The sequence below is a fragment of the Agelaius phoeniceus genome, chromosome 7, assembly GCF_051311805.1.
Source record: "Agelaius phoeniceus isolate bAgePho1 chromosome 7, bAgePho1.hap1, whole genome shotgun sequence".
Classification (NCBI taxonomy): domain Eukaryota; kingdom Metazoa; phylum Chordata; class Aves; order Passeriformes; family Icteridae; genus Agelaius; species Agelaius phoeniceus.
Window position 1 is genome coordinate 49,685,128 of NC_135271.1, and position 26,521 is coordinate 49,711,648.

At 49.4% G+C, this 26,521-nt stretch overlaps 1 protein-coding gene across 5 annotated transcripts in view; it reads right to left on the reverse strand.

Annotated features, from left to right (window-relative positions):
* The window catches only part of CACNB4 (calcium voltage-gated channel auxiliary subunit beta 4), an 85,010-nt gene that overhangs the window by 45,007 nt on the left and 13,482 nt on the right, over positions 1–26,521 (reverse strand). The window contains exon 1 of one of the 5 annotated variants that reach the window (XM_077181789.1): positions 5,795–5,958. The exons of the other annotated variants lie outside the window; for them this stretch is intronic. Coding sequence (XP_077037904.1) covers positions 5,795–5,839 — 45 coding nt within the window. The 5' untranslated portion in view covers positions 5,840–5,958. Of the gene's footprint in view, positions 1–5,794; positions 5,959–26,521 lie in introns of those variants that run through there. 5 annotated transcript variants of the gene reach the window in all.

A 26,521-nucleotide genomic window follows, 5' to 3' on the forward strand; every position in this document is an offset into this window, starting at 1 on the left:
GGCATCACCCTGGCTTCATCAGTCCTGCTTCCCTGAGAGCCTGCTCTGTACCAGCAGGAGGAGAGAGGCTGTGGATGCAGGGATGGGAATTGCCAAGGGAAGCCAGGCAGGGTTAGATGCACATCAAACAACTGAAAGAGGTCGAGGAGAGAAGGAGCTTCTATGGCTCAGGAGAGGAGGATATGCTGGGGAAAGAGCAAGTAAGTCAAAGCAGTTACTGAAAAAATCTACTACAACAGGGATACACAGGGCAAGCAAAGCCACCCTTCCATCTCCTGTATGGGTCAGGGACACCACGTGGAAACCCAATCAATAGGAACCTCCCCTCCACAACCGCCGGTGGAAGACGAAGGCGAGAGAGAAATAAATGCCTTTGTAAATGGCTGGGACAGGAGGAGGCACAGCCGCCCCGCCTGGGAAGCACGGGATGACCGGGGGAAAGGCACGGGGCTGTCACCGGCGCCCGGGGCTGTCACCGGCGCCCGGGGCTGTCACCGGCTGCGCGCAGCGCTGGCACCGCGCCCTCCCTCCATTCCAGGCCCCTCCCGGCGCTGCCCTGCCCCTGGCTGCCCCCACGGCGGCCGTCACTGACCCCACAGCAGCCCCTCACTGACCCCACAGCGGCCCTCACTGACCCCACAGCGGCCCCTCACCGACCCCACAGCGGCCCCTCGCTGACCCCACAGCGGCCCTCGCTGACCCCACAGCGGCCCCTCACCGACCCCACAGCGGCCCTCACTGACCCCACAGCGGCCCCTCACCGACCCCACAGCGGCCCCTCGCTGACCCCACAGCGGCCCCTCACTGACCCCTCACCGGCCCCTCACTGACCCCACAGCGGCCCTCACTGACCCCACAGCGGCCCCTCACCGACCCCACAGCGGCCCCTCGCTGACCCCACAGCGGCCCTCGCTGACCCCACAGCGGCCCCTCACCGACCCCACAGCGGCCCCTCGCTGACCCCACAGCGGCCCCTCACTGACCCCTCACCGGCCCCTCACTGACCCCACAGCGGCCCCTCACTGACCCCACAGCGGCCCTCACTGACCCCACAGCGGCCCCTCACCGACCCCACAGCGGCCCCTCGCTGACCCCACAGCGGCCCTCGCTGACCCCACAGCGGCCCCTCACCGACCCCACAGCGGCCCTCACTGACCCCACAGCGGCCCCTCACCGACCCCACAGCGGCCCCTCGCTGACCCCACAGCGGCCCCTCACTGACCCCTCACCGGCCCCTCACTGACCCCACAGCAGCCCCTCACTGACCCCACAGCGGCCCTCACTGACCCCACAGCGGCCCCTCACCGACCCCACAGCGGCCCCTCGCTGACCCCACAGCGGCCCCTCGCTGGCCCCACAGCGGCCCCTCGCTGGCCCCTCAGCGGCCCCTCGCCCACCCCACAGCGGCCCCTCGCCCACCCCAGACCGTTCCTTCCCTGACCCCATAGCAGCCCCTCACTGACCCCACAGCGGCCCCTCACTGACCCCACAGCGGCCCCTCACTGGCCCCACAGCGGCCCCTCACCGACCACACACCGGCCCCTCACTGCCCCCACAGCGGCCCCTCACTGACCCCACAGCGGCCCCTCGCTGACCCTATAGCAGCCCCTCACTGACCCCTCACCGGCCCCTCACTGACCCCACAGCAGCCCCTCGCTGACCCCACAGTGGCCCTCACTGACCCCACAGCAGCCCTTACTGACCCCTCACCGGCCCCTCACTGACCCCACAGCGGCCCCTCACTGACCCCACAGTGGCCCTCACTGACCCCTCACCGGCCCCTCACTGACCCCACAGCGGCCCCTCGCTGACCCTATAGCAGCCCCTCACTGACCCCTCACCGGCCCCTCACTGACCCCACAGCAGCCCCTCGCTGACCCCACAGTGGCCCTCACTGACCCCACAGCAGCCCTTACTGACCCCTCACCGGCCCCTCACTGACCCCACAGCGGCCCCTCACTGACCCCACAGCGGCCCCTCACTGACCCTATAGCAGCCCCTCACTGACCCCACAACGGCCCTCACTGACCCCTCACCGGCCCCTCACTGGCCCCCACAGCGGCAGCCCCCGCTCACTCCCTGCCGGCTGCAGAACCGAGCTGACCCCACACTGCCGCAGCTCCTCCCAGCTGCCCCATAAGGCAGCGAAGCAGCCCAGATAACCCAGATAAGGCAGTGAAGCAGCCCAGATAAGGCAGCGAAGCAGCCCAGATAAGGCCTCACGTGCTGACAGGCCTGCACCTGACACCCCAGAGGCGAGGAAAGGTGCTTCACATGCTCAGGTGTTGCTCTGAAGGGAGAAATAGAAGCAAAGGAGCCAAAAGGGGCTGTTCTGACGGTTCTGCAGGTGCAAACACTGAGCCCAGCCAGGTGTTGTTCCTGGGGCTGCCATGGACTCTGCATCACAGGGGACTTGTTGCTAACTCCTGCAGAGAATTTTTTAATGAAATGCTGCCTTAATGGAAATGTAATTTCACAGAAGGAAAAAGTGATTTCTTGTGGGAAGGTTTCATTGAAGTTTGTTCCACCCTGAAAAGGGTGGAATCTTTCCCAAAATCCAAGAGAAACTCCAGACTGGCTATGGAGCAGCATCCCAGTCTCTCCCCACCACAGACACAAGACAGTGAGTTCCCAACTGTTAGAGGTAAAGCAAAATTCATTTATTATTTCCTTGCCCAGGGGATCTCGCTGCCTTAAGCCCCTGTGCTAACGGGCTTTTATATCCTCTTGTGATCAAAAATGTGAAATGCTTCCCTACAAGGCAAACAAGCTTTAATTCCCTAAAGGGTGACCCTGTTTAGAACTACCCAAAGAATTTTTAAAAAGGCCTAGAAATCAAAAAATCACAAGGCAGGACAACAAGCAAGGGAAAAATCTTCAGTGGGAAGATGTTTCTCCCTAGGGTGATGCCCTCTCCATCTTTCTGTGCTCCTGACAAGGACACCTGTCCCTGCAGAACTTGTTCACTTCCATATCCCTAATCCCATCTCTTTCCCTAAACGTGGAAAGGACTTTTTGCCTACAGTCACTGGGAGTTTTCCTCAGCTTCAGCAGTGTAATTTTCCTCCTCCAAAAAGCCTCACACCAGCTACTGCATCATCTACTTCACGTTAATCATCACAGCTGGAAATGGACTGTAATACCATGCACACACTCATTTCTTTATATATCCATCAATAAAAATGGTATTTTTGCTTGTTTTATATATGTACACACACAAACACATTATGATAAGAGATGCTGTTACAAAAATCATAGAAATACCTGTTCACTGTTAAGAAAAGTTCATTGCTGAGCAGTGAATCAGGAGAGATTAGGTATAAATTTTACAACACCTTTCCAAAAGTGAGCATGTTTACTGGGGATAAGTGCCACTCACTGCCCATTCAGTTCTGCCTTTAATGCAATTAAAGCTGCATTCTGCACGCAGGGCTGGCTGTGTTTCACGAGGGCAAATGCCCACTTCAGGCAGACGCTCCCGTGCTAGTGACTCATGTGGCTGTGGTTTATTCCGTGCTGGAAGCGCTGCAATTAGCAGAGCCCTCCCTCCCGGCTCGCGGTGCTCCAGGGGAGGAAGGAGGATCCAAGCCGGGGCTGCTCCAGCTCTCCAGCTGCAGGATGAGCCTTCCAGGTCCTAAACCAGAACAATGCGGAGGCCCTGCTGTCATCTCGGCACGCTGCTCGCAGTTATTCGCTCTGCACCGCAGGGAACCAGAATTCCACCACGATTCCTTTCCCACCGTCTCGATCCTCTCCCTGGCTCCTCTCCGGCCAGAAAGTGGCACTCATGTGACCCATCCCCACTACCTGTTTGCCAGGATATTGGCTCAGCAGGCATTCCCAATCCCTGAGTCAGGAGCTAAAATAATAGGGTTTAATGTTTTAAGCAAGTGGTTCGGGAGCATAAAGCAAACAGACACTCGGGGGATTTTAACTGCTTTGTGCCTGAGCCTTTGGGGTTCATGGCCTTCAGTTTTTCCATACAACTGGGAGATCCACGCTGCTTTTAAGGTTTGGGGTGTTTTTATTGAGAAAAGGGAGGTTCTCACGTATTCCTGTGATTCTGGAAATTAGGTCTATTAAAAGCATTCTCAATTATAGAGAGGCTGTAAAACTGAAACAGCTGTAAAACTGCATTATCATAAACTGCTTAACAGAGTACTAGGGAATCTGGAAATGACTTCTTCATCCCAGTCCTTCCAAGTGGACATCTAAAGACCAAGTTCCTCTCATCCATAAACACAATTCTTCCAGCACAAACCCTAACCCAGAAATTTGTGCAACAGGTGCCATTAAAGCTGCTTTTCCCAAATAATTTTTGGAAGAGATCACCGGGGTTTGCTGAAATATGAACTAAACCACAAGAAATTCCACCTCACCATGAGAAAGGACTTCTTTCCATGGAGGGTGGCCAAGCACTGGAACTCTGTCCAGGGAGGGTGTGGGGTCTCCACAGACATTCCAGACCCACCTTGATCCATTCCTCTGTCACCAACTCCAGGTAACTCTGCCTTGGTAGGGGCTTGGACTGGGAGATCTCCAGAGGTCCCTTCCAATCCCCTGGGATTCTGGGAATGCACAGAGTTGAGCATCTCAGAAGCACCTTTAAATCCAGCACACATTTACCTGCATTCTCTGATGAACTTTCATAAACGACACATTTCTTCTACACCAACCACTATCCAGCAACTCGGTTTTCTCAGCCCTAATTCTGCACTTTTAAGTTGCCTTCTTAAGAGCATAGTTAGACTTTGCTGAAAGACATTAAACCAGCACAAGGCAGAGTCGGGATGGAGAACAGCTCCCAAGGAGTCACAATCTGCCTGGTTTACAGAAACATCCAGCTGGATCCCAAATCACATCCCTAGAGGAACCGACACACTCATCTGCACTCGGCCTGGCAGCTTGTGAGCAGCAGCAATGAGAGAGAACCCAAGGAAGAGTTAACCCACACATACCAAAAGAGCAAAAGGTCTAAATTGACCCAAAGCTTTCCTCATCCCTGGACGTGTCCAAGGCCAGGCTGGACAGAGCTTGGAGCAACCTGGGATTGTGGAAGGTCTCCCTGCCCATGAGATGAGCTTTAAACCCTTCCAACCCAAACCATTCCAGGCTTCTAAGCAGCAGAGTTTTGAAATAATTCCAATACCCAGTTCGGAAGGATTCCAATACACAGTAATTCCTCTCAACATGGTGCACTGTATTAATGACAATTTTGCCCGGTTGTTGTTCCTCTCTGCCTGAAATAAAGGGATGCTAAAACAAGTGAGGTAACACTCAAGAGGGATCGCACTTCCAGACCAACACTGACACAGGCAGGAAAAAATTCCTCATCCGAAGCCCTCCAGGACCCATCCATTCTCCTGAGGACACCACATCATACCATACATACGTCTGCATTGACGTACACTCTATATTATGTTGTTATCTATGTATTTTACGAGCTGTCCACAACGCCTTATGTAACGGATCCCTGTTTAATATGGAGCAGCGTGTCCATGGCCGCGGCAATCCCGGCCGATCCCCGGCGTGCCCAAAAACACCCAAAAACACCCACTCGGCCACCGGCGGGGAACGCTCCCGAACCGCGGCGTCCGACCGGGGCACCGGGGGCTCCGTGCTGCCAGAGACCCGTTTTGTGAGGGGTGCAGGGAGGGAGAATTCCCCAAGGAACCACGGCAGCCCGTCCCGGCATCTCTGGGGCAGCGCAGGGTCACCCCCCGGCGCCGCTCCCGCAGCACGGACACCCAGCCCGCCCGTGCGGGGCCCCCCGCCCCGCGCCCGCGGCACTCACCGCCTCCGAGTCTTCAAACCCATGCAGGTACAAGTTGTCGTACATGGAGAGCCGGTGCGGGGCCGGAGGGCCGGGGAGCGCGGCGGCGGAGCGCGGTGAGGCGGCGGGGCCGAGCTCCCTGAGCGCTGCGGCGGCGCCGCCTCCCGCCGGCGCCCCCCCGCCTGCCCCGCTGCTTCCCGCCCGCCGCGCCGCCGCCCCCCATTGGCGGAGCCGCGCCGCCGCCGCCGCGCCATTGGCTGGGACGCGCCGGCGCCGCCACGCCATTGGCTGGGACGCGCCGGCCGCGAGCCGCGCTGCGCGCTGGCGCCGCCTCACGGCGCCTCACGGGCTGATGGCGGCGGCCGCTGTGCCCCGGGGCGGCCAACACGGCGGCGGACACTTGCTTATTTGTAATAAAACTGGTTTACAATAAAACAATACTGTATAGTCTAGAGGCGACTGAGGAAGGATCTTATTAATGCATACAAATATCTCCAAAATACGCTGGCGCCAGGCTCCGTTCAGTGGTGTCAGTGACAGGTGGAGGAGCAATGGCCATAAAATAAAACAAAAGTCTCAGCTCGACATGAGGAAAAACATCTTTCCATGAGGGGAGCAGAGCACTGGAACCGCTGCCCAGGGAGGGCTGGAGTCTCCAGGTCATTCCCGACACCTGGACACATTCCTGTGTCACCTGCTCCAGGTCACCCTGGCTGGACTGGATGGTCTCCAGACGTCCCTTCCAGCCCAATCCTGTGATTTATTTACAATAAAATACAAGAGTTAATAAAATAAGATAATAAAATAATAAATCCAGGAGTTAAATACAGCCTTTCTTCTTCAAGACTCCAGAGAACAGCGGGTGGTTTCTAAAAAAACCATCCCTCCACCCTCCAACAATATTTGGGAACCCTGAAGCCACTAAGACTAAACAGTAAGAATTAACAGAGAACACACACACACAATGTCTGGAAACAAGAAAACCAAATCCTAACCACCAAGAATTAGAAGAACAGAAGTGTGAACCTGATTTACAACTAAATTAAGAAGCAAAATCTCTAAACAGGTTCCTCCTGGAGCTCTACAAATTAAACTTCTGGTGTAACACTACGTGATTAAAAAGTCAATAAATAATTAAACACTAATGACAGAACTGATTTACAATTTACTTCCTACTCTTATTAAAACAATTACTTAAAATCTCATCTTCATTGCAATCTGATCCACCACTGCAGTTTCACAAACGCTTCCTATTTGTGTTTTCCATTTGCTTCATTCACTTTTCCTTCCAAAAGCTTCCATCAATTCTGCAAAATTAACACTAATCCCATGGGAAGTGTCCAACAGACACCTGAAGCAAAGCCAACGGTGTTATTCTTGTGAATATTCCCATATTCACAGTTTCCTACAAATTCAATTGAAGATTTACCCCAAAGTTATGCTAAGTCTTATTCCCAATTTACTAATTCTGATGGAGGAGGATCTTAGCTTCTAAATAGTCCTTAAAATGTTCATGAAACTCCCAATCCAGGAGTTAATTTTTGCAGCCTGTTCTACAGACTTCTTGAAGATCTGTGATGTTCCAGATTGAAAGAATCAACTACAAGAATCATTTAGTCAGCTCAAATTAAAAAAAAAAAATGCTGTGAAATCACAAGATGAAGGGAAAGAAGTGAACTTCACATAGATTTGTAATAAAACATTTCAGAAATCAGGGGAATCAGATTTGATTTCCAGTCCTTACATTTCACACTGTCCTTTTTAAGACACAGAAGTTATTAAAAATACATATTTAATGACTCAACTCAAAAGGCTCCTAAAAGATGCTATAAAAATACAACTCCCTGTATTACAGAGGAATTCTAAATCAAAGACTGTTTTGAATATTATGAGGTAATTTATCCAAGAAACACACACTGAGGTGAGGGAAGAAGACACCCAGCTCTTTAAAGTTGACTGGGAAGTAATATAAATATAATAAATGTGCTGAGGGAACAGGGGGCTGAATGGAGCTGATATTATCCTGCAGGGAATTAGGGAATTCCACTGTTCAGGCCACTGGCCAGCACTACAGGAATGACCTGCTGAAAACATGCAATGGCTAAAGAACTGAAATGAGCCTTGGTGAAGTCTAACCTTTGAAAAATGTCATTTTTTGAACGGCTTCAGTTACTGCATTATTCCTTTTTTTAATAGCATTCATTGGTGATGTTAATTGGAGCCCACAACTCCACGTTTCCAAGGGCACAGGAGATTTTGAAAGAGATGTAAACAAAGACCACGACTCATCCAAAACTTTTAATGCCCAACAAACACCGAGGATATAACCCAGTGTAAAATATCTTCAGGCTGGAGGTGGGGGAAAGAGAAGAGCTCAGAAGCCAGAATACTTTGAGTATCCACAGTCCTCCAAAAATACTTGGCTTCCTCCAAATACTCTGCTGCCATTAGAGATTATTCACATCGTCTTTATTTTTAATTAGAGTACAAAGGAAATCTCTCTGAGACGTGCATCCATCTATCCCAAAATACCCATTATTTAGTCAGTCCTGAGCTACCCAAATGTGGGAGCACTGGGGTGTTTTTTTCTGAGGGCGTGAATACAGAACCAGAGAAAATTTTATTTCCAGCCCGATCTAATGATTCCTCAATCAAATGACAGCACTTGTGTGGTTCTTTCAGGAGCTGGAGCAATGAACTATTTGCATAAACACACTGAAGAGCTGCTGGAATAAATAAATGTGCAGGATCCAGATTGCCGAGGCGAGGGAACGCCTCGGCACCGCACTGCGCCAACCGGGATGGGAGTCAGCAACTTCTCCTTCTCCCCACTCCTGCAAATCCCTTCTTCCACCTGGGATCTCACCGAGGGGAGCAGCAGCACTGCCTCCCTTCCTGCTGCTCTGGGGGAGCCACAGCAATATTAAACCTGAAGCAGCAAAACCCCAACACAGCCACGTTCTTGACAGCCTCTCCCTGCTCTCGCATGGTCCTGGATTCCTGACATTACTCAGGGATAATGAGGCAAAACCCCCCCAGAAGGCCAAGGCACATTAGCAAGGAGCATTAGTGGTTGCATTAAGAGCAGCCTTGGATATGGATCTGCTCCTTCCAGCACACACAGGGCTCCAAAACCCACAGTCCCCATCAGCATCCTCCCCATCAAACACAAACTTTGGGTTTCATCTTGCCCCGCCTGGACTCTGGGGTCTGCTGGGGAAAATTGCTCTCCCCTATGGAAAGCTGCTCTTGTAGATGATGAAGAGCCCATCCCTGTGCTCTTCATCAGCAAAAGAGCCCAGGGATGGATTTCAGAGATAGAAAGGGAAAGGACCATCCAAAACCAATCAGCATCCTCCCCATCAAACACAAACTTTGGGTTTCATCTTGCCCCACCTGGATTATAGGCCCTGCTGAGGAAAATTGCTCTCCCCTGTGGAAAGCTGCTCTTGTTGCCATCAGCAGAAGAGCTCAGGGATGGATTTCAGTGGTGGAAAGGGAAAGGACCATCAGCAGTCTCCAGCAATCCACCTTGCCTCCATCCGTGGGAAGGAGGCCAGTTCCTCACTCTCCTAAATTACTTGGCACGGCCCCACTCCTTGCCCCTTCTCCCTCTAAAGCAATTTCCCTGCCTCTCTCCCTCCTCCTCTGTTTTATAATAGAGATTAGATAAGAACCTGGTGCAGTGACAGCAGCTTATGCCCTGGGTGGAGGCACAGCCAGGAGAACCTCCTGAGATCCCCTCTAACCCTGTTTTCCAGCAGAATGGGATTCGTGGCACTTGGAAGTCCTTGAAGCCAGCAGAGGAATAGGGATTTATTTCTCTTCCAAAAGATTGTGCTGTTTGGGATATATCCTGGCACAGAGGATTCAGTGAATTTCAGGGTTTTATTTGAACAGACTGGGTGGACGGCGTGCTTTAATCCTTGGAATTTCAAGTAATAAATTAGTCTGGTCTAATTTGACAGTTCTGGAGGAAGCGAGGTGCCACCTATCCTAAAACACATTTATCTGACACTGTTATGTAAAGGCTGCTATAATTAAAGAGTGTGAAGACTCGGTTGTCACTTCCTCTTGGTTGGAAGCACCTCCAGTGAGAGGTAACTGGGCTACATTTGTAGGTACCCTCTATATTTAACGAGCTGTGAAATGCCTCTTTCCCAGGCACTGTGGAGACCTGCAGGAAGCCAAGGCCTTCCAGAGGGTTTTTCACAGGGAAGGGAGGATGATCCCAGCTCCTGAGGCAGGCAGGGTGTGCTCCAAGGGTTTAACAGCTCCAGCCAACTCCAAATGTGGCTTCCACTGGAGAACAGGACTGAGCGGAGCAAATCCCAAATGGTCTGGAGAACAGCCCTGCGTGAGCACAGGGATCCCTCTGGAAGATGGGGAGCTTGGAATGGAGGATCCATGGGCAGTCACAGGGATATCCATGGACACTGATCCCTCTGGAAGATGGGGAGCTTGGAATGGAGGATCCATGGGCAGTCACAGGGATATCCATGGACACTGATCCCTCTGGAACATGAGGAGCTTGGAATGGAGGATCCATGGGCAGTCACAGGGATATATCCATGGACACTGATCCCTCTGGAAGATGGGGAGCTTGGAATGGAGGGTCTGCAGGATCCATGGGCAGTCACAGGGATATATCCATGGACACCAACCCCTCTGGAAGATGGGGAGCTTGGAATGGAGGATCCATGGGCAGTCACAGGGATATATCCATGGACACCAACCCCTCTGGAAGATGGGGAGATGGGGAGCTTGGAATGGAGGGTCTGCAGGATCCATGGGCAGTCACAGGGATATATCCATGCTGGACCCACCCGTCCAGCAGCTCCCAGGCTGCTGAGAAGGTCCAAAACATCGAGTCACAGCCCAGGCACCACCCCAAAAAGCCAGAGTGGATTTGTGGCTGGAATTGTGTCAGATTTCCTTGCTGGAAGGGAGATGGGAGGAGTTCTGTTTTTTAGGGAAGATCCATGTTTTTATCTGCCCTGCCAAAAACCATCTGGGCCAAAGGATTAAGCACTTGTTTTATTCCTTATTTTAAGCTCCTCTGCTTTCCTTATGAATGCTAATCAATCTCCTTAGCTGCCATAAGTGCTGATGCTGAGTTTCTGTGCAACACTTCAGCCTGCAACTGTTGGGATGATGGGAAACGCTCTCTAAAAGCCAATTACAAACTTGATGGGAAGCTGCTGCTGTTTTACCCGAGCAGGGAAAGGCACCAGGGCATCCTGGAAACCCCATCAATGGTGGAACACACCCACCAGGGCTGCAGTCATCCCCCTGGGACTGGGAACAGCCAAGCTGCAGGGAGAAGGGGCACTGAAGTGTGCTGGGAATGCCAGGACATCCCATGACTGAAGATCCAACCTCTACAGAGCAAGGAACTGAAAGGTTTTCCAGTCTCACAACAGGCAAACAGCCCAGAGAGCTCCTGGTCAGTGTTAATTTCCCAGATGCATTTAAATATTTGCAGTTTTATCAGTGCACGCTCATGAAAAGGTTGCTTGAAATGTGTTTTTGATAAATTACGATTATCATGTAATAGTTCTTTGGAGAAAACAAAGCCTTGAGTGAGCAAAAAGACAACTCTGCAAGCTACAATGAAATTCCAGCTTCTGTAAAATACAGGATCTCATGCAGATATTTTTTTCTTCAGCTAAACTAGTAAAACGACACGTTTCATTTTGTTTTTAGGCTCAAGGAGTAGGGCAAAGGGTGTCTTTAAAAGAGTCAGGCACAGAGCTTTAAAATCCCAGTGCTAAGAAGAATTTGCTGCTCTTGTTAAGAGGTTAAAAGAATAAATAAATATTTTTAAAAATGGGCAGACACAGCTCAACTTCATTTCCAGTTTGCTGCTTCCCCTTGGGACTTTACAGGGATGCCTTGATGAGGCTGCTGATTTTACTGCCTCTCCCTCTGCTTTATATTCCAGTTACCACAGGCTGCAACACAGCACTTGGAATTCCATGGCAGGGGATGAGAGGAAACTCCTCAGTTCCCTGCAGTAGATTTCCATGACTCCTGTCCAAGTGGAGAAACTGATCCAGAGATAACAGATCAATGAAGGAGGAACCACTTGTCCAACCTGATTTCTTGAAATATTTAGCCAGAGTACTTGGGAGCTGAGTTGAGAAGAACAAATATTCCTGGCTTTAGCTCTGCATATTTAAGTGAGCTGTGCTCCTTCCTGCAGAGTCTCTGGGAGACCTCTCCTTATGTACCTGCTGAAAGGATGGCTCTGGGATGTTCTCACCATCCAGGAGCACAACACACAAGCTGTGGAAAAATCCTCTAAATGATGACTCTTCATCCTCCTTACAGGACTGCCTTGGAACATGGAACAATCCCATTTGCTGCTCCTCCCAGCTTTCACAGAGATGGGAAAAGCAGCTGAGAGGTGCTTTCAAAGATTTTATTCTGTTTTCAGTCTTGATGAAGGGCGAGACACAAGAGATGTGAAACCCAGCACCATTCCATCAGAAGCCACCCTATTTCCTGGTTACAATCCCTTGGAAATGTTTTGCAGCCTGTCAGCTTTTGCCACATGATGCTTCTATTAACCACCTATATTTTTTCTAACACTAATCACCTATATTTTTGCCCCACATGGTCCTGCTACAATGCATCTTTCCCAGTTCTAATGCTCTAAAATATCTCTTTTGAAAGGCCATATTTTGAAACTTGTTAAAACTTGTAAAACCCCTATTTCTGTATTTCTAATGTTCCTCCACTGGAGATGTTAATTTCCTTTCACTGGAAATTCTTGAAGGAAGATTTCTAGGAGAAGGACTCAGTGTCACCCTGATTTTTTAAGTTTTTCTGAGCCTTCTGATGTTTACATTCTTGTAATGAACTTTCTCACACACTTTATGTAAATAACTCATTGTTTTGCATTCTTTCATGGAGGAGGAGAAATGTGATGGGCTGTTGGTTTGTCCAGTGTCATTGGAGAGGTGCCATTGTCACCCTCCAATCCACTGGTGCTTTTGGAAATCTATAAGTGTTGGAGTCAGAAATTTAAAAGCTCTCTTTTACCTTGAAAAGAGCAGCATGTCCATGTTGTGTTATTTCATGTCCTACAGTGACAGACTCAGCGAGCTGGGACGGCTCACAACAATCACCCAAAAGCCAGAACACCCCCCTGTTGCTCCCTCTGCAGGGACACTGGGCCAGGCCTGCTCCAGGGACAGCAGTGACTCGGGACAGGACAAGGATTTGGGGATCCCCAGGCACTGCATCCCCCCCAGAGCCAGGAGGGAATGGATTTGGGATGAATGGAGCCACCCCTGTTCTGCTCAGGGTGAGGAACACCAGGCACTGAGAAAGGACTGGAAATACCTCCTGCCTTTGCCTTGCTAAGGAGAAACTTATCATTCCAAAGGTCCTGCAGCAGCAGGGCCCATCCTTGTGCTACAGATCTGTAGAATCAGATCCGGTTTCACAGAAATCCCAGAATCATAGAATCCCACAATGGTTTGGGATGGAAGTTCACAGAATCCCCAAATCCCAGCATCCCAGACTGGTTTGGGTTGGAAGGGACCTTAAAGCCCATCCCATTCCATCCCACCCCTGCCATGGGCACAGACACCTTCCACAAACCAGGTTGCTCCAAGCCCCAGAAACTTGATTAAATCAGGTCATTTCTGATGCTCTGAACACTTATAAAATGTTAATATTTTCCCTCTGACTCCTTCATGCAGGTTCAGACCTGATTTTTTTCCTTAATCTCTCAAACCCTGCTTTAAAAAAAGACCAGAATCATTAGTTTATTCCAGTCTTCTACAACATCCCTACAGAGATTACTTGAAAACCCCCAAACTCTAAATAAACTGCTGAAAGTTCTGTCCTAGATCTAAAACTGCCTATGAGACAGGAAACAGAAATTAGGAATAAATAAGAAAGCATTAATATTCAGTGCCCCCCCAAATTAATACTTTAATTAGGAAAATAATATTAAGTATAAATTAATGTTTTATGCATCAAATTAATATTTTAATTAAGAAATTAATTAACTTCCTAATTAATATTTTAATTAGGAAAGCATTAATATTTTCTGTGCCCCCCAAAAAGTTTAGGGACTTTTATTTCCACTGTATTTCAAGTGAGAATTGGAATTCACTTGAGAGCAAAAAATGGAAAAATTCAGCCTGAGCAGCTCAGCCTGACAAGAGTTACAAGCAGAAAACAGAATATTCTAATTGGGAGTGTGGAGAATAATAACTAATGGCAGCTCTGCCATCCCTGCCTATAATCATGATGAGCAATAGAGGAGCAGATCAGAACCTCATGTTCTCAGCATTTAATTCAGTGTCCAGATGAGGGAGCACGGAATTAAAAGGTGATAGAACTCAAAATTCATAAAAGGACTTATTTATCCCAAATGGAGAAAAAGCCCAGGCTCTGTTAGAATGAAGAACTTGGAAGCTCATCCTGAAAAAAAGATTTGCCATAAATCGGAATATTACACCTGCTTAGCAAAATTTAGGGTTAAAGGCAAAGCTTTGACTTCAGCCTTGATCCCTTGCCAGGAACAGGTTTAGCAAGGGACCTAAAGTTGGCTTTTTTTTAATATCTGTTTTTCTCTGCATTTTATTCCCCAAAATATCTGCTGTGATGGGCAGAATAACAGCTTAAACACACAATAATTCACTGAATTCTGCTTTGTCCAGCACCCTGGCCAGCCAAGGGAAACCCAAACCTTTTGGGCTAGACCAGAGCCTTGAAGCAGAATTTTCAGATGCAGCGATGCAGTGATGAAAAAATTGGTTTGTTCCAGTTCAGGCTAGAAATAAAAGGGCTCATTATTGCAGTTAAATATTATATTCATGTAAAATATGTCAAATGTCTTAGTAGGGAATATTGCTGCCACCTCTTGGTTCAGCAGGATGGAAATAGCAGGGTAAGATCAACCAGAGAGCTGCAGGTGGAGCTTTCCTGGGTGTTTTCTCCAGTCAGAAATGTGGCTCTTGGAAACCTGTGGGTTTAGGATGGCTTTCCAAACCCACCTGGGAATGGGAAACTCTGAGATCACCCCTGTTGATCTTGAGTGAAGGAAAATTGGCTGGGCATGGAGGGAGATCGGAGGGGAAAAAAGCCATAATTTGACTTCACTGTTCAAATCCTCCTTGGAGCTGCACCAATGGCCACCAGAAAGGTGAAATTCCCAACAAATGGAAATCCAGCAGGCACCACCAGTGTCCCTTCTCCTCATCCATGTCCCACTGGGACTGGTTTCACCAGGATGTGCCCAGGCTCCAAGGCTCCTCGTGGCCTGGCAGAGTCAGGAATTGTCGTTGTTGCTTTAGAATGAAGGGATGGGATTATTTTCAGGCTAAGAAGGATCCATTACTCAGATAAACATCAATCTCAGGGGCTGGGAGATTTTGGAGGAGCAAGCAGTCAGCCATAGCTCAAGAGCAGTCACAAGTTCTCCTTTACAAGACAATATAAAACCTTCTAAATTAACAGACAGCTGCCACAGAATTTATTTTGCTTTTCTAACCTATCACCTTTACTTACTTCTGCTGCACTGTGGATACTTTTGTCCAATGCCTTCTGTCTCACGTACACACAGATGCTTCAGTTGTAACTTCTAAACTCTGTTCCTGTTATAACTTCTAAACTCTGTTCCTGTTATAACTTCTAAACTCTGTTCCTGTTATAGCTTCTAAACTCTGTTTGTATTATAACTTCTAAACTCAGTTTACTCCATACAGCCCCACCCCTACCCTATAAACCCTTCACCATCTTACCCAGTACAGTTTCTCACTTATTTAAAGCTTATTCTTACAACTATAGAAACAGAAGTTTATGATGTTTCTGCTAAATGTCTGTGTGCTGTATTTTTACATCAGATCTCCCAGGGCTGCAGACCAGCCCCTCCTGTGTCTGTGGAAGTTTCTGTTTTCCTGATCCCCACAAGGAATGCCTGACCCCAAACCTTCCCTGTCTTGCAGCAGCAAAGCCCTCTGCTCTTTCTCACTCTCTCCAGACTGAGTTTCTGGCAAAGCTGCTCCAGTGGAAGATTCTGAGCCTTTGGTTCTGCCTCCTGTCCACCAGCTGAGTCAGATTTTGGGTATCCCAGGGGGCAGGAGAGGGACCCCATCCCACCCCTCTGCTCTGTTTCACCCCTTCCCAAGCATCCAGAGCTCTCCCCACCTCCAGCTGGGCTCCCTTTGCTCCCCACTGGATCCCATCCCAGCCCAGGGCACTGCAGGAGGGAAGGCACAGGGAAGGCTGCAGCTCCAGGCCAACCCCAAAGCACACACAGCCAGCACTGAAAACCTGCAGAGAAACTGGAGCCCCACAGCCACACGTGGAATGGGCTGCAGCAAAAGGAACTGGGGCAAGTCCTCGGTGAGAAATCCATAAATAGCCCTGATCCTGCCTCATGGGAAAGTGTGGAAGGGCCAAATGCTCTTAATCAGAGGTGAGGTGACCCCCCAAAGGCTGGATGTCCTTCAGGCTGGACTCACACACTCCCAGAGCCACGGGATTTAACCACAGCAGCTTTACAGACTTAGTCATGGGGAAAAAATAAAAAGAAAAGGGTTTTTATTAAACGTCTTGAGTACTTTTCATAGTAGCAGGAAGCAGGCATGAAGGATTTCACAGGTTCTTTTGTCCCTGGGCTCATTCCTGCCCACACACTTGCGTGCCCACTCTCCCCACGGAGCTGGAGAGCCCTGAGCTCCTCCTCGTGCAGATAATTTGGGTTTATTCATCTTCTGCAGAGCCCACCTAAACCCTGGGGGTGTGAGTGGGTGGGGAGGGCAGAGGTGACAGAGGAACGGAGCTGAATTGTGCTCAGAACTGGGAATATCCAGCTCTTGACAGGGCTGATACATCCAGGAAAACATTTCCTTAAAACACCAAATGGCTCTAATTGAAAGCAGACTCTTAAATGCCTTTATCTTCAATGAGCAGGTACGAAGGGGTAATGAGAATATTCCTCCTCTCCCTGCCGAGCACTGACAGACAATAGCTCCAAAATTCCTTCCCAACATCCATAATGCAGATTAAACCTCAGCTTTAGGAACCTGAGGAGCCATTTCCAGACAAAGCTGTTGTGTTGCAAGACTCACAGGCGTCGTTTTCCTACCACAAAAAACCCCAGCAAAACAACCCAAAAGCAATGTCTGATTCCAGAATCCTCCTCACAGTAATTTCCAGTGCAGCCAATCAATTCATAAATCCCAAAAATACATTTAATGAATGGAATGAGCACGTTATGGCCACTTGTGGCCCAGCAATGCTTCACACACGGTGGCATTTCCTTATTTCAAATGAGCTGGTTGAAGTCCAACACCTGAAAGAAGTGCCAATTAATGGAGGTGCATTAATTAGCAGCTCTGGAGACCTGGACTCTGATTTGCAGCACTCCTGAACAGACAACGTGGGCAAGACAAGCAGGCTGGTGAGCCCAGGCTGGACTGGGGCCAGAAACCCCAAAAATGAACCCAAAACACGACAAGCTGTGGTCTGGGTGACAACACAGAACTGCCAACCTGCTTCTGTTCTTACAAAACACCACAAATCACACAAAATGAACTCCCAGGAGGAGGAAATGGCACCACACAACGTGGGAAAGGCCAGCCCTGTGCTCCCCTGTGTCCTGCACTGAGCCAGGCTGTGCTGGTGCTCACAGGGGTCCCAGGATGAGGGAAGAGATGAGAATCTTGACTCCATGTTCCAGGAGGCTGATTTGTTATTTTATTCTATATATTAACATGATTATCATAATATTAATATTTTATATATATATATATAATATTAAAAGAAAATTATATACTGAAACTATACTAAAAGAATAGAAGAAAGGATTTCATCAGAAGGCTTGAAAGGAAAGGAAAAGAATGATAATAAAATCTTGTGGCTGACCAGAGTCCCAACACAGCTGGACTGTGATTGGCCATCAAGTAGAAACAACTCACATGGAGCAATCAAAGATGCCTCTGGTGCATTCCACAGCAGCAGATAATTATTGATTTCCTTTTCCTCTGAGGCTTCTCAGGAGAAACAATCCTAGCAAAGGATTTTTCAGAAAATATGTCTGTGACACCAGCCCAAGGGAGGAGAGGATTCCAAGGATCCCTCCAAACAGGAGCACCACATGGTTTGGGTAAGTGGGGAAGGGGAGGCAAAGCAGCTCCCACATCAGGGTTTTGGGCAGAGGGAAACCCCCTGAACTCCAGTTCCAGCTCTGTATCCAGCCTTAGAGATGGGATAAAAAAGGGAATTATCAAACACTGCTGGTATTTTACAGCTCCATTTCAACCTCACTGACATTCCCAGAAAACCTGGGGACTCCCCATCCCTGGCAGTGCCCAAGGCCAGGCAGGACAGGGCTTGGAGCAGCCTGGGATGGTGGAAAGTGTCCTTGCCATGGCAGAGATGGGATGGGATGGGATGGGATGGGATGGGATGGGGTTCAGGGTCACTTCCAACCCAAACTGTTCTGGGATTCTGGGATTCTCAGGCATTGGGATTGCTGGGCTGTCTGTGCAGGAGGCAGATCAATGATCCTGTGGGTCCCTGTTGGAATCTGAAATGCAGGGAACTCTCAGAACTTTGGGCCTGGAAGCCAAAGTTCAGAATTAAACCCAGGGTTTGATCTGAGACCTTGGAAAAGGCTCCCAAACTCAGGTGCTAGAACTGAGAATGTGGATTTATAGTTTAAAGCAGAGACATGTTAAGCTAAGGAAAGTTTAGAGTTTTAGAGTTTAAGATCTAGAGAAAATAAAAGCAGTTCCAGAGGTGAACAAGGAGTTTAGGATGCAGCACTGTGAGTTTGTGTGCCATAACATGATGGCTAAGAAAGCTCACACACGAGTCCATAAGATGAAATATTTAAAGATTGGGTCAAAACCATAAATATCCTTGTTGGCAGTGCTTTATTGGTCAATAGATCCTTTAAAAGTCCTGTAACTGAGGGTCTTGGGACCTTCTGGGCCATGCAGTGAAGATGTGAGCCCAACTCACCCTTCCTGCCTGTGTAGAAGAAGAACGAATCACATAATCTAAAAACCTCAGAGCTCTTGTGTCTAATTCATTCAAAATTCCCACATGTCCCTTTCCCTGTGGATATTCTGTGATTCCCTCTCCAGCAGCAGCTCTCCTGCACCATTCCCTGCTGGCTCTGCACAGATCAGCCAGAGCTGCTTGGACAGCTGGGCACTGGCAGAGCCTTCTCCCAACTCCTGGGATCCCATGGACAGCCAGGACTGCCAGCACTCCCTTCCCCTGCAGCTCCCCAGGGTGACTCAGAGCACAGAGCTCACATTTATACTCATATTTATACACCAGTGATGTGCAAATCTGCACAGCATGACAAAGTCCTTCAGCTTTAGCACCAGGGTAACACCGAATGCCTCCCTCAACACTTCCATTTCTGGAGACAGAGGAGCATCAGATATCAATCAATCAATCAATCAATCAATCCCAGCTTTCATTCAGAAGCTTCTCCAGCATAATTGGGGAAAACAAAATTCTCTTTGATTTCAATAAAATCGCAGCTACAAATTTCAACAATCACAGCTAAATCATTTAAAAATGAATATACACAGGGAGAAAGTGGCTCCAAAGCAGCTGGTTTGGGAACAAATGAGGGCAGCTTTTACTCCTGAGGGTTGGAACACGTCCAGGGAAGGGAATGGGGCTGGGAAGGGGCTGCAGAATCCCTGAGGGAGCTGGGAAGGGGCTGCAGAATCCCTGAGGGAGCTGGGCAGGGGCTGCAGAATCCCTGAGGGAGCTGGGCAGGGGCTGCAGAATCCCTGAGGGAGCTGGGCAGGGGCTGCAGAATCCCTGAGGGAGCTGGGCAGGGGCTGCAGAATCCCTGAGGGAGCTGGGCAGGGGCTGGAGAATCCCTGAGGGAGCTGGGCAGGGGCTGCAGAATCCCTGAGGGAGCTGGGCAGGGGCTGCAGAATCCCTGAGGGAGCTGGGCAGGGGCTGCAGAATCCCTGAGGGAGCTGGGCAGGGGCTGCAGAATCCCTGAGGGAGCTGGGCAGGGGCTGCAGAATCCCTGAGGGAGCTGGGCAGGGGCTCAGGCTGGAGCCAAGGAGGATCCCCAGGGATCTTTTCCCTCTCTGGAATTCCCTGCCAGGAGGGCACAGCCGGGGGGGTCGGGCTCTGCTCCCAGGGCACAGGGACAGGAGCAGAGGGAACGGCCTCAGGCTGGCCCAGGGCAGCTCAGGGTGGATTTTGGGGCAATTCCTTCAGGAAAAGGTGCTCAGGTGGAGCCCCCATCCCTGCAGGGATTTCAGGGCCCTGTGGATGTGGCACTGGGGACAGGGGGCAGTGCTGGCAGTGCTGAGGGAATGGTTGGACTCAATGATCTCCGGGAACTTTTCCAACCCTAATGATTCCAGGATAATTCCTAATAATCAGTTCCCAAATTCCATCCCACCCTCCCAGATCCCCCCACCCCAGTGTCCCGAGCCCAGAGCCCCAGCTCTGCCTTCCAGAAACACCTGAAAATATCCTGCCCTTCCCACCTGGGAATCCTGCCTGCCACAGCCACTTGTCCTCCCTCACTAATTGCTGCAGGGAAAGCCCAAATCCTGTGGCACAGCTGTTGGGTATCCCAGGAGAGACTCCCGGAGCCAGAGCATCTCCTCCCTTCCCTGGAGGATTCCCCTGGTCCCACCAGAGCTGCCACCAGCCAGGGGAATGTCTCCATTTTAAGGGTTTCTCTCCCAAAATCTATAGCATGGATCAGTTAATCAGGGATGAGCCCTCTGGATTTCTCATGCTAAGTGGCCTTGGACTGCTATTTTCCATGTGGGTTTCTATGGCAATCGGCAGAACCCGGAATAAATTTGTTTTGTCATAATTGCTGCACAATTCTGGGCAAAGGGAATAAATAAATATTCTCTTACTATTTCTCCCAGCTTGACTCAGGAGCTGGAGCTTTCCTGAAGCTCCTGATTTAGTGAACAAACCCCAAAATCACCAAATATGACGAATTTCAGCAATTATGGTTATTTAGGATAACCAAACCTGAGCCCTGCCAGCGTGTGGGAGTGTTTATTAGTGTCTCAGTGACTCAGAATTGTTCCATCTTTAGAGCTTTTCCCAGATTTTCCCCGTGCTCCACGACGTGAGGGGGAGAGAGCAGAGATTTGACATCAGCAGAACGTTTTTAGGGCTCTGAGGAGACAAACCAAGCTGGCTGAGCCAGCTCTGAAATTCCCCCCAGCACTCCCAGTTCCCCCAGTCTGGGATAAGGAGAGTAGACAGCCCTACCCCACATTCCCAGGAGATTTATTAGAAATCATAAATTAAATTTAAAATTTATTTATTTATTATTTAATTTTATGTTTTTAAATTTTATTTATTTATTTATTTATTTAATTATTTATTTAATTATTAATCTATAAAGCCACCATAGAAAAGATCTTGGGGGACCTTTTCCTCTGCTGGTTTCCATGTGCAAGTTCCCAAGCAAACTTGGACTTTAAAAAAAAAATGAATATATAAAGATAAATAATATAAAATAGAACATAATTATATAAATATATATAATTTATCAGTATGAAATATAGCATTATGGAGTGGATAGCTGGAGATGGAAGATGTTTTTTTAGGGAAAAGCTGTGATTCAGACACAGCCACGAGCTCTCATTGCAGCTCTCAGGGAGACAATAGGGCAGGGGCCTCTCCCCAGAGAAATCCTGAGGGCAGGATGGGGGAATAACTTCATTTTCCCTATGAAAGACCTTTCCCTATGGAACATCAAGGGATGGGCCAGTCGGCTGGGAAAGCTGCACCTCCTGAGTGCTCTTTTTTTCACGTTTCTCACAGTTTTATGGTGTCAAAGCAGCACTAATGGGGTCATTTGCATTGGCAAATCTGGCTGCCTTTGCCAGTTCTTTTTTAAAAATTTATCTGTAAGGAAATCCGAGATTTTATCATTAAAAAGCCCCAATTTTTAATTTACATCACCCCATATCTCAGCAGTGCCGCCGTGCACCCCACCACAACCCCACTGGGGATTTACAGTTATTTGTGGGCTGACAACGTGGAACCTTCTTCCTTAAAAAAAAATTCAAAAGTGCTGGAATTCCCATCCTCTGCTCTCAGGACAAAATGTTTTTATGCAACTTAAACCAACTTTTTTATGCAACTTATAAACCAACAGCTCTGTGAGGAGATGAGAGAAATTAATGAGCGTTTTGTGCCAATCAGGACAAAACAACGGCTGTTTGTGGGGTAAACAGAAGGACAAAAAAGGGAATCATGGAACCAGAAAATCATGGAATATTTTGGGTTGGAAGGGAGCTTCAATCCCATCCCAATCCATCCCTGCCATGGGCAGGGACACCTTCCACTGTCCCAGGGTGCTACAGCCTCACCTGGGCACTGCCAGGGATCCAGGGGCAGCCACAGAATTCCCAATTCTCTGGGAATTCCAGCCCAGTCAGGAATTCCCAATTCCCCAAATCCCAAAATCCCATCCATCCCTGCCTAACAGAAAGTGTCAATAAGAGAAATGAAAATATCCACCCACCCAACCAAAAAAAAAAAACCAACAAAAAAAATCCAACCTGCCTCTGGCATTCATAAATTATTGGTAAATTACAAAATATTGATAAATTACAACATATTGATAAATTACAAGTTATTGATGAGTTCTGGGCAGCCAGAGCCTGGCGTGGCACAGGCTGAAGGTTTCTCACATGGCAGTGAGCACACAGCCCTGCAGGAGCAGTTCTGGGGGCTGGCTCAGGGTTTTTATTTCTCTGTTTTGTGGTTTCTGCAGCTCAGCTCTCACACGATGAGGAGTGAGATCCCCCCTGTGGGCACAGGAATATTTCATCTGGGAAGTTGGTAAATGCTCCAGAAGGGAACGTTCACTCTGCCTCGTGCACCCTGGCAGCTCAGCTCCTGCAGGGGAAGAGGCTCCAGTGTCAGAGGGACCTGGAGCTGCTGCAGGGCTGGAGCCAGGCTGGGAGAGCTGGGAATGTTCCCCTGGAGAAGGGAAGGCTCCAGGCAGAGCTCAGAGCCCCTGACAGGGCCTGAAGGGGCTCCAGGAGAGCTGCAGAGGGACTGGGGACAAGGGATGGAGGGACAGGAGCCAGGGAATGGCTCCCAGTGCCAGAGGGCAGGGATGGATGGGACATTGGGAATTGGGAATTCCTGGCTGGGCTGGGATTCCCAGAGCAGCTGGGGCTGCCCCTGGATCCCTGGCAGTGCCCAAGGCCAGGCTGGAACACCCTGGGACAGTGGGAGGTGTCCCTGCCCATGGAATGGGTAGATTGGGATGAGCTTTAAGCTCCCTTCCAACCCAAATTATCCTGGGATTCTACAAATTTACATTTAAGGCAAGAGAGAGCATCATGGTTGTCTTACCAGGGCTAAAAATATTCAGGAATTCCTGGAAGCAGCATTCCTTGTACCTCCAACTCATCCCTCCTGGGATAGCCCAGGCTTCTTACAGACATCCAGCACTGCAAATTATTCCCCAAAAACCAGCAGGAGCAACCCTGGAAATCAGTCACATTGCGTTTGTGGCATTTGTACCTGAGCTGAGGTGCTCAGGACTTTGAAAAATAGAAAAACATAAAGATATAAAAATATCAACCCCACATTTAAACTACGAAAAGGACTTACAGTGGTGAGGACTCGGTGCTGAACCCTGGGATGTTCCAGCGAGCCTCAATCCAACATCCCCATCCTGTGGCTTGGACCAGAACTGCAGAATTCCATCCCAGAAACTCCGCTCCTGCTGCCACCTAAGCCGAGAGGCACACCGGGCATGGGATTCCTCTTTTCAATTACTTTCCTGCCTCTAATTCCCTTGGAAAAGGATTTTCCTATGGATCTGAGCTTGTAAAGAAATGGGAAAGGAGTTTCCCATTTCTGAGCTTGTAAAGAAATGGGAAAGTATTTGACAGGCATGAAACTCCTTGTAGTAAATCAAGAGGATCTTCATGCTGACACTGCACAAGAACCGAGGAGCAGACTCCCACAAATTCCTCTCAAAACCTGGCCTCACCACATGAGCCAGGATCTTCAGGTTCATCCTGCCTGAAGGAAAACTAAGGAATAAGGATCTTGTGAAAATGGGCTTTCAGAAGGTAATTAGTGACTTTCTGTGTAAGTGAATCCATGTCCCCGTGGTCTGACATTCTTATAAACACTGCTCCTGTTTTTTCTAGGATCAGATATTTCATTCCCATGAAATTCAGTGCTGTGTGTTCCTACAAAATGCTTCACTTGATGGCACGAGGGTGGAAGGACTCACAGAAAAATCAAGACAGCAGCAACACAAACAAACTGCAGCAATTTGCTGTTCATGGGACCCCGTGCCACCTCTGGGGCCCCAGGAGAGAAAAGGCAGCAAAAACCACCAAACCCAGCACCTCTGGAGCCTAAAGCAGCATTTGGGGGGTCAGACAACAGCTCAGGGGTTTGTGCTTGAATCCTGCATTAAATCTGAAAGGCTGAGGGAGGAAACACAACAGGGAAGGGCTGGGGGCAGGATCCAAACCAGGGCAGGATCCAAACCAGGACCAGGATCCAAAGCAGGGGCAGGATTCAAACCAGGACCAGGATCCAAACCAGAACCTGATCCAAACCAGGACCAGGATCCAAACCAGAACCAGGATCCAAACCAGGACCAGGATCCAAACCAGGACCTGATCCAAACCAGGGCAGGATCTAAACCAGAACCAGGATCCAAACCAGGACCAGGATCCAAACCAGGACTTGATCCAAACCAGGGCAGGATCCAAACCAGGACCTGATCCAAACCAGGAGCTTTATCCAAACCAGAACCAGGATCCAAACCAGGGGCTGATCCAAGCCAGAACCAGGATCCAAACCAGGGGCTGATCCAAGCCAGAACCAGGATCCAAACCAGGGCAGGATCCAAACCAGGACCAGGATCCAAACCAGGACCAGGATCCAAACCAGGACCAGGATCCAAACCAGGAGCTGATCCAAACCAGGAGCTTTATCCAAACCAGAACCAGGATCCAAACCAGGACCATTCCCCATGGTTGTGCCCCCACAGCCCAAATGGTCCCAGCCCCCACTCCAGGGAAGACACATGATTTATTCTGGTCAAAACTTTACATTTTGGAATATTGTTATTACTGCTGGATACCTGCTGGGAACACGGGGACGTTTGTGGCTGCTCTCCTGTATGTGGGGAGAAGAGCAGGAGAGGGACTGGGGACAAGGCATGGAGGGACAGGAGCCAGGGAATGGCTCCCAGTGCCAGAGGGCAGGGATGGATGGGACATTGGGAACTGGGAATTCCTGGCTGGGCTGGGATTGCCAGAGCAGCTGGGGCTGTCCCTGCATCCCTGGCAGTGCCCAGGGCCAGGCTGGAGCAGCCTGGGACAGTGGGAGGTGGCCCTGCCATGGCAGGGGGGTGGATTAGGATGGGCTTTAACCCTCCCAACCTAACCCATTCTGGGGTTCTGGGATGAGCAGGGCAAACTGGAGATGTGCCAGATGCTCTCCAAGCCCAGCTTAACCCGCTTGAGCTCAAGCCAAGTCACAGCTGCCAGGGTGGAAGTCAGGGAGGCAGATCCCTGGGATCCCTTGGGATCTGCTGTGCCAGGAGTGGTGATGAACATCTGTGATGGACACATGGACACCTCCCTGCAGGCTTCTCCCTCCAGATGGTCACAGATTTCCAGCCATGCTCTGAAATTTGGGTTTTTTTTTCCTCTGCACAGTATTTTGCTTCCATAGGAATGGTGCAAGCTCATCCCACCCCAAAATGTTGCCTTTTAGGTACAACCCAAAAAGGGCTTTTCCAGGAAAAAAGGATTTGACCCCCCTCCAAAGCAGTAACATGTGGGTGGACACAGCAGGACCAGTTCAGAGGCACAGTCCTGCCAGGGGAGCCAGAAACCATCAGCACAGTGCATTTTGATTTGAGGTTGTATTAAAATATACCCTACCAAGAAAGTGTTCTAAGAATAGAACTGAATAGGAAAAAACCCCGGGATTTTATTAAAATACATTGTACCAAGGAAAGGTTCTAATAATAGACCTGAATGGGAGAAAGGCACAGCTTGGCCCTGCTGTGGATGGCAGAGCCACCCCTCTCCAAGCCAGACTGAGCTGAAATTCCCCAAACCCCAGGGAACTGATGCTGAAATTCAGGCAGAGCACCCTCCCCGCTCGCTCGTTAGCTGCTCATTAGCATATTTCACATTAGCATATGGCCAGGCCCTGAACCGAAGTGCTCTGATATTTGCCAACCAGGGAGCTGCATGTGGCACTGAGTCACATCCCAGGCTGGTCGGGACTGCAAAGGACCTTGAAGCTCATCCTGTTCCACCCCCTGCCATGGGCAGCAACACCTTCCACCAGAACAGAAGTGATTGTGCTTAAAAAATGACATAAAACGGGGGAAACTGCACAGATTCCTCATGAAAGCACACATGAGATCAGTTAAATATAGCCCAGGCAGGCTCCTCACACAAGACAATGAAACGTTCCCAGTGTCTCTCTTTAGCATCTTGAAATGCTGCCTGCTGCATCCATGGCAAAATCCAAGTGGTTTTCCAGGACTGGGGTTTGATTTCCACGATCCTCCCCCCTGCATCTCCTCATTCCACCCCTCTCCGTGGTGCCTACGCTGCTCCACCCGCTCCTTTATTACCATGAGAATCACACTTCCACTCCTCCTTTCCACAACGTTCTGTATCCTTGGAGCAGGCTGATTTTAGGTCCAAAGCTGTTCCATCCTCTCCTGTTCCAAACCACTTCTCTTCA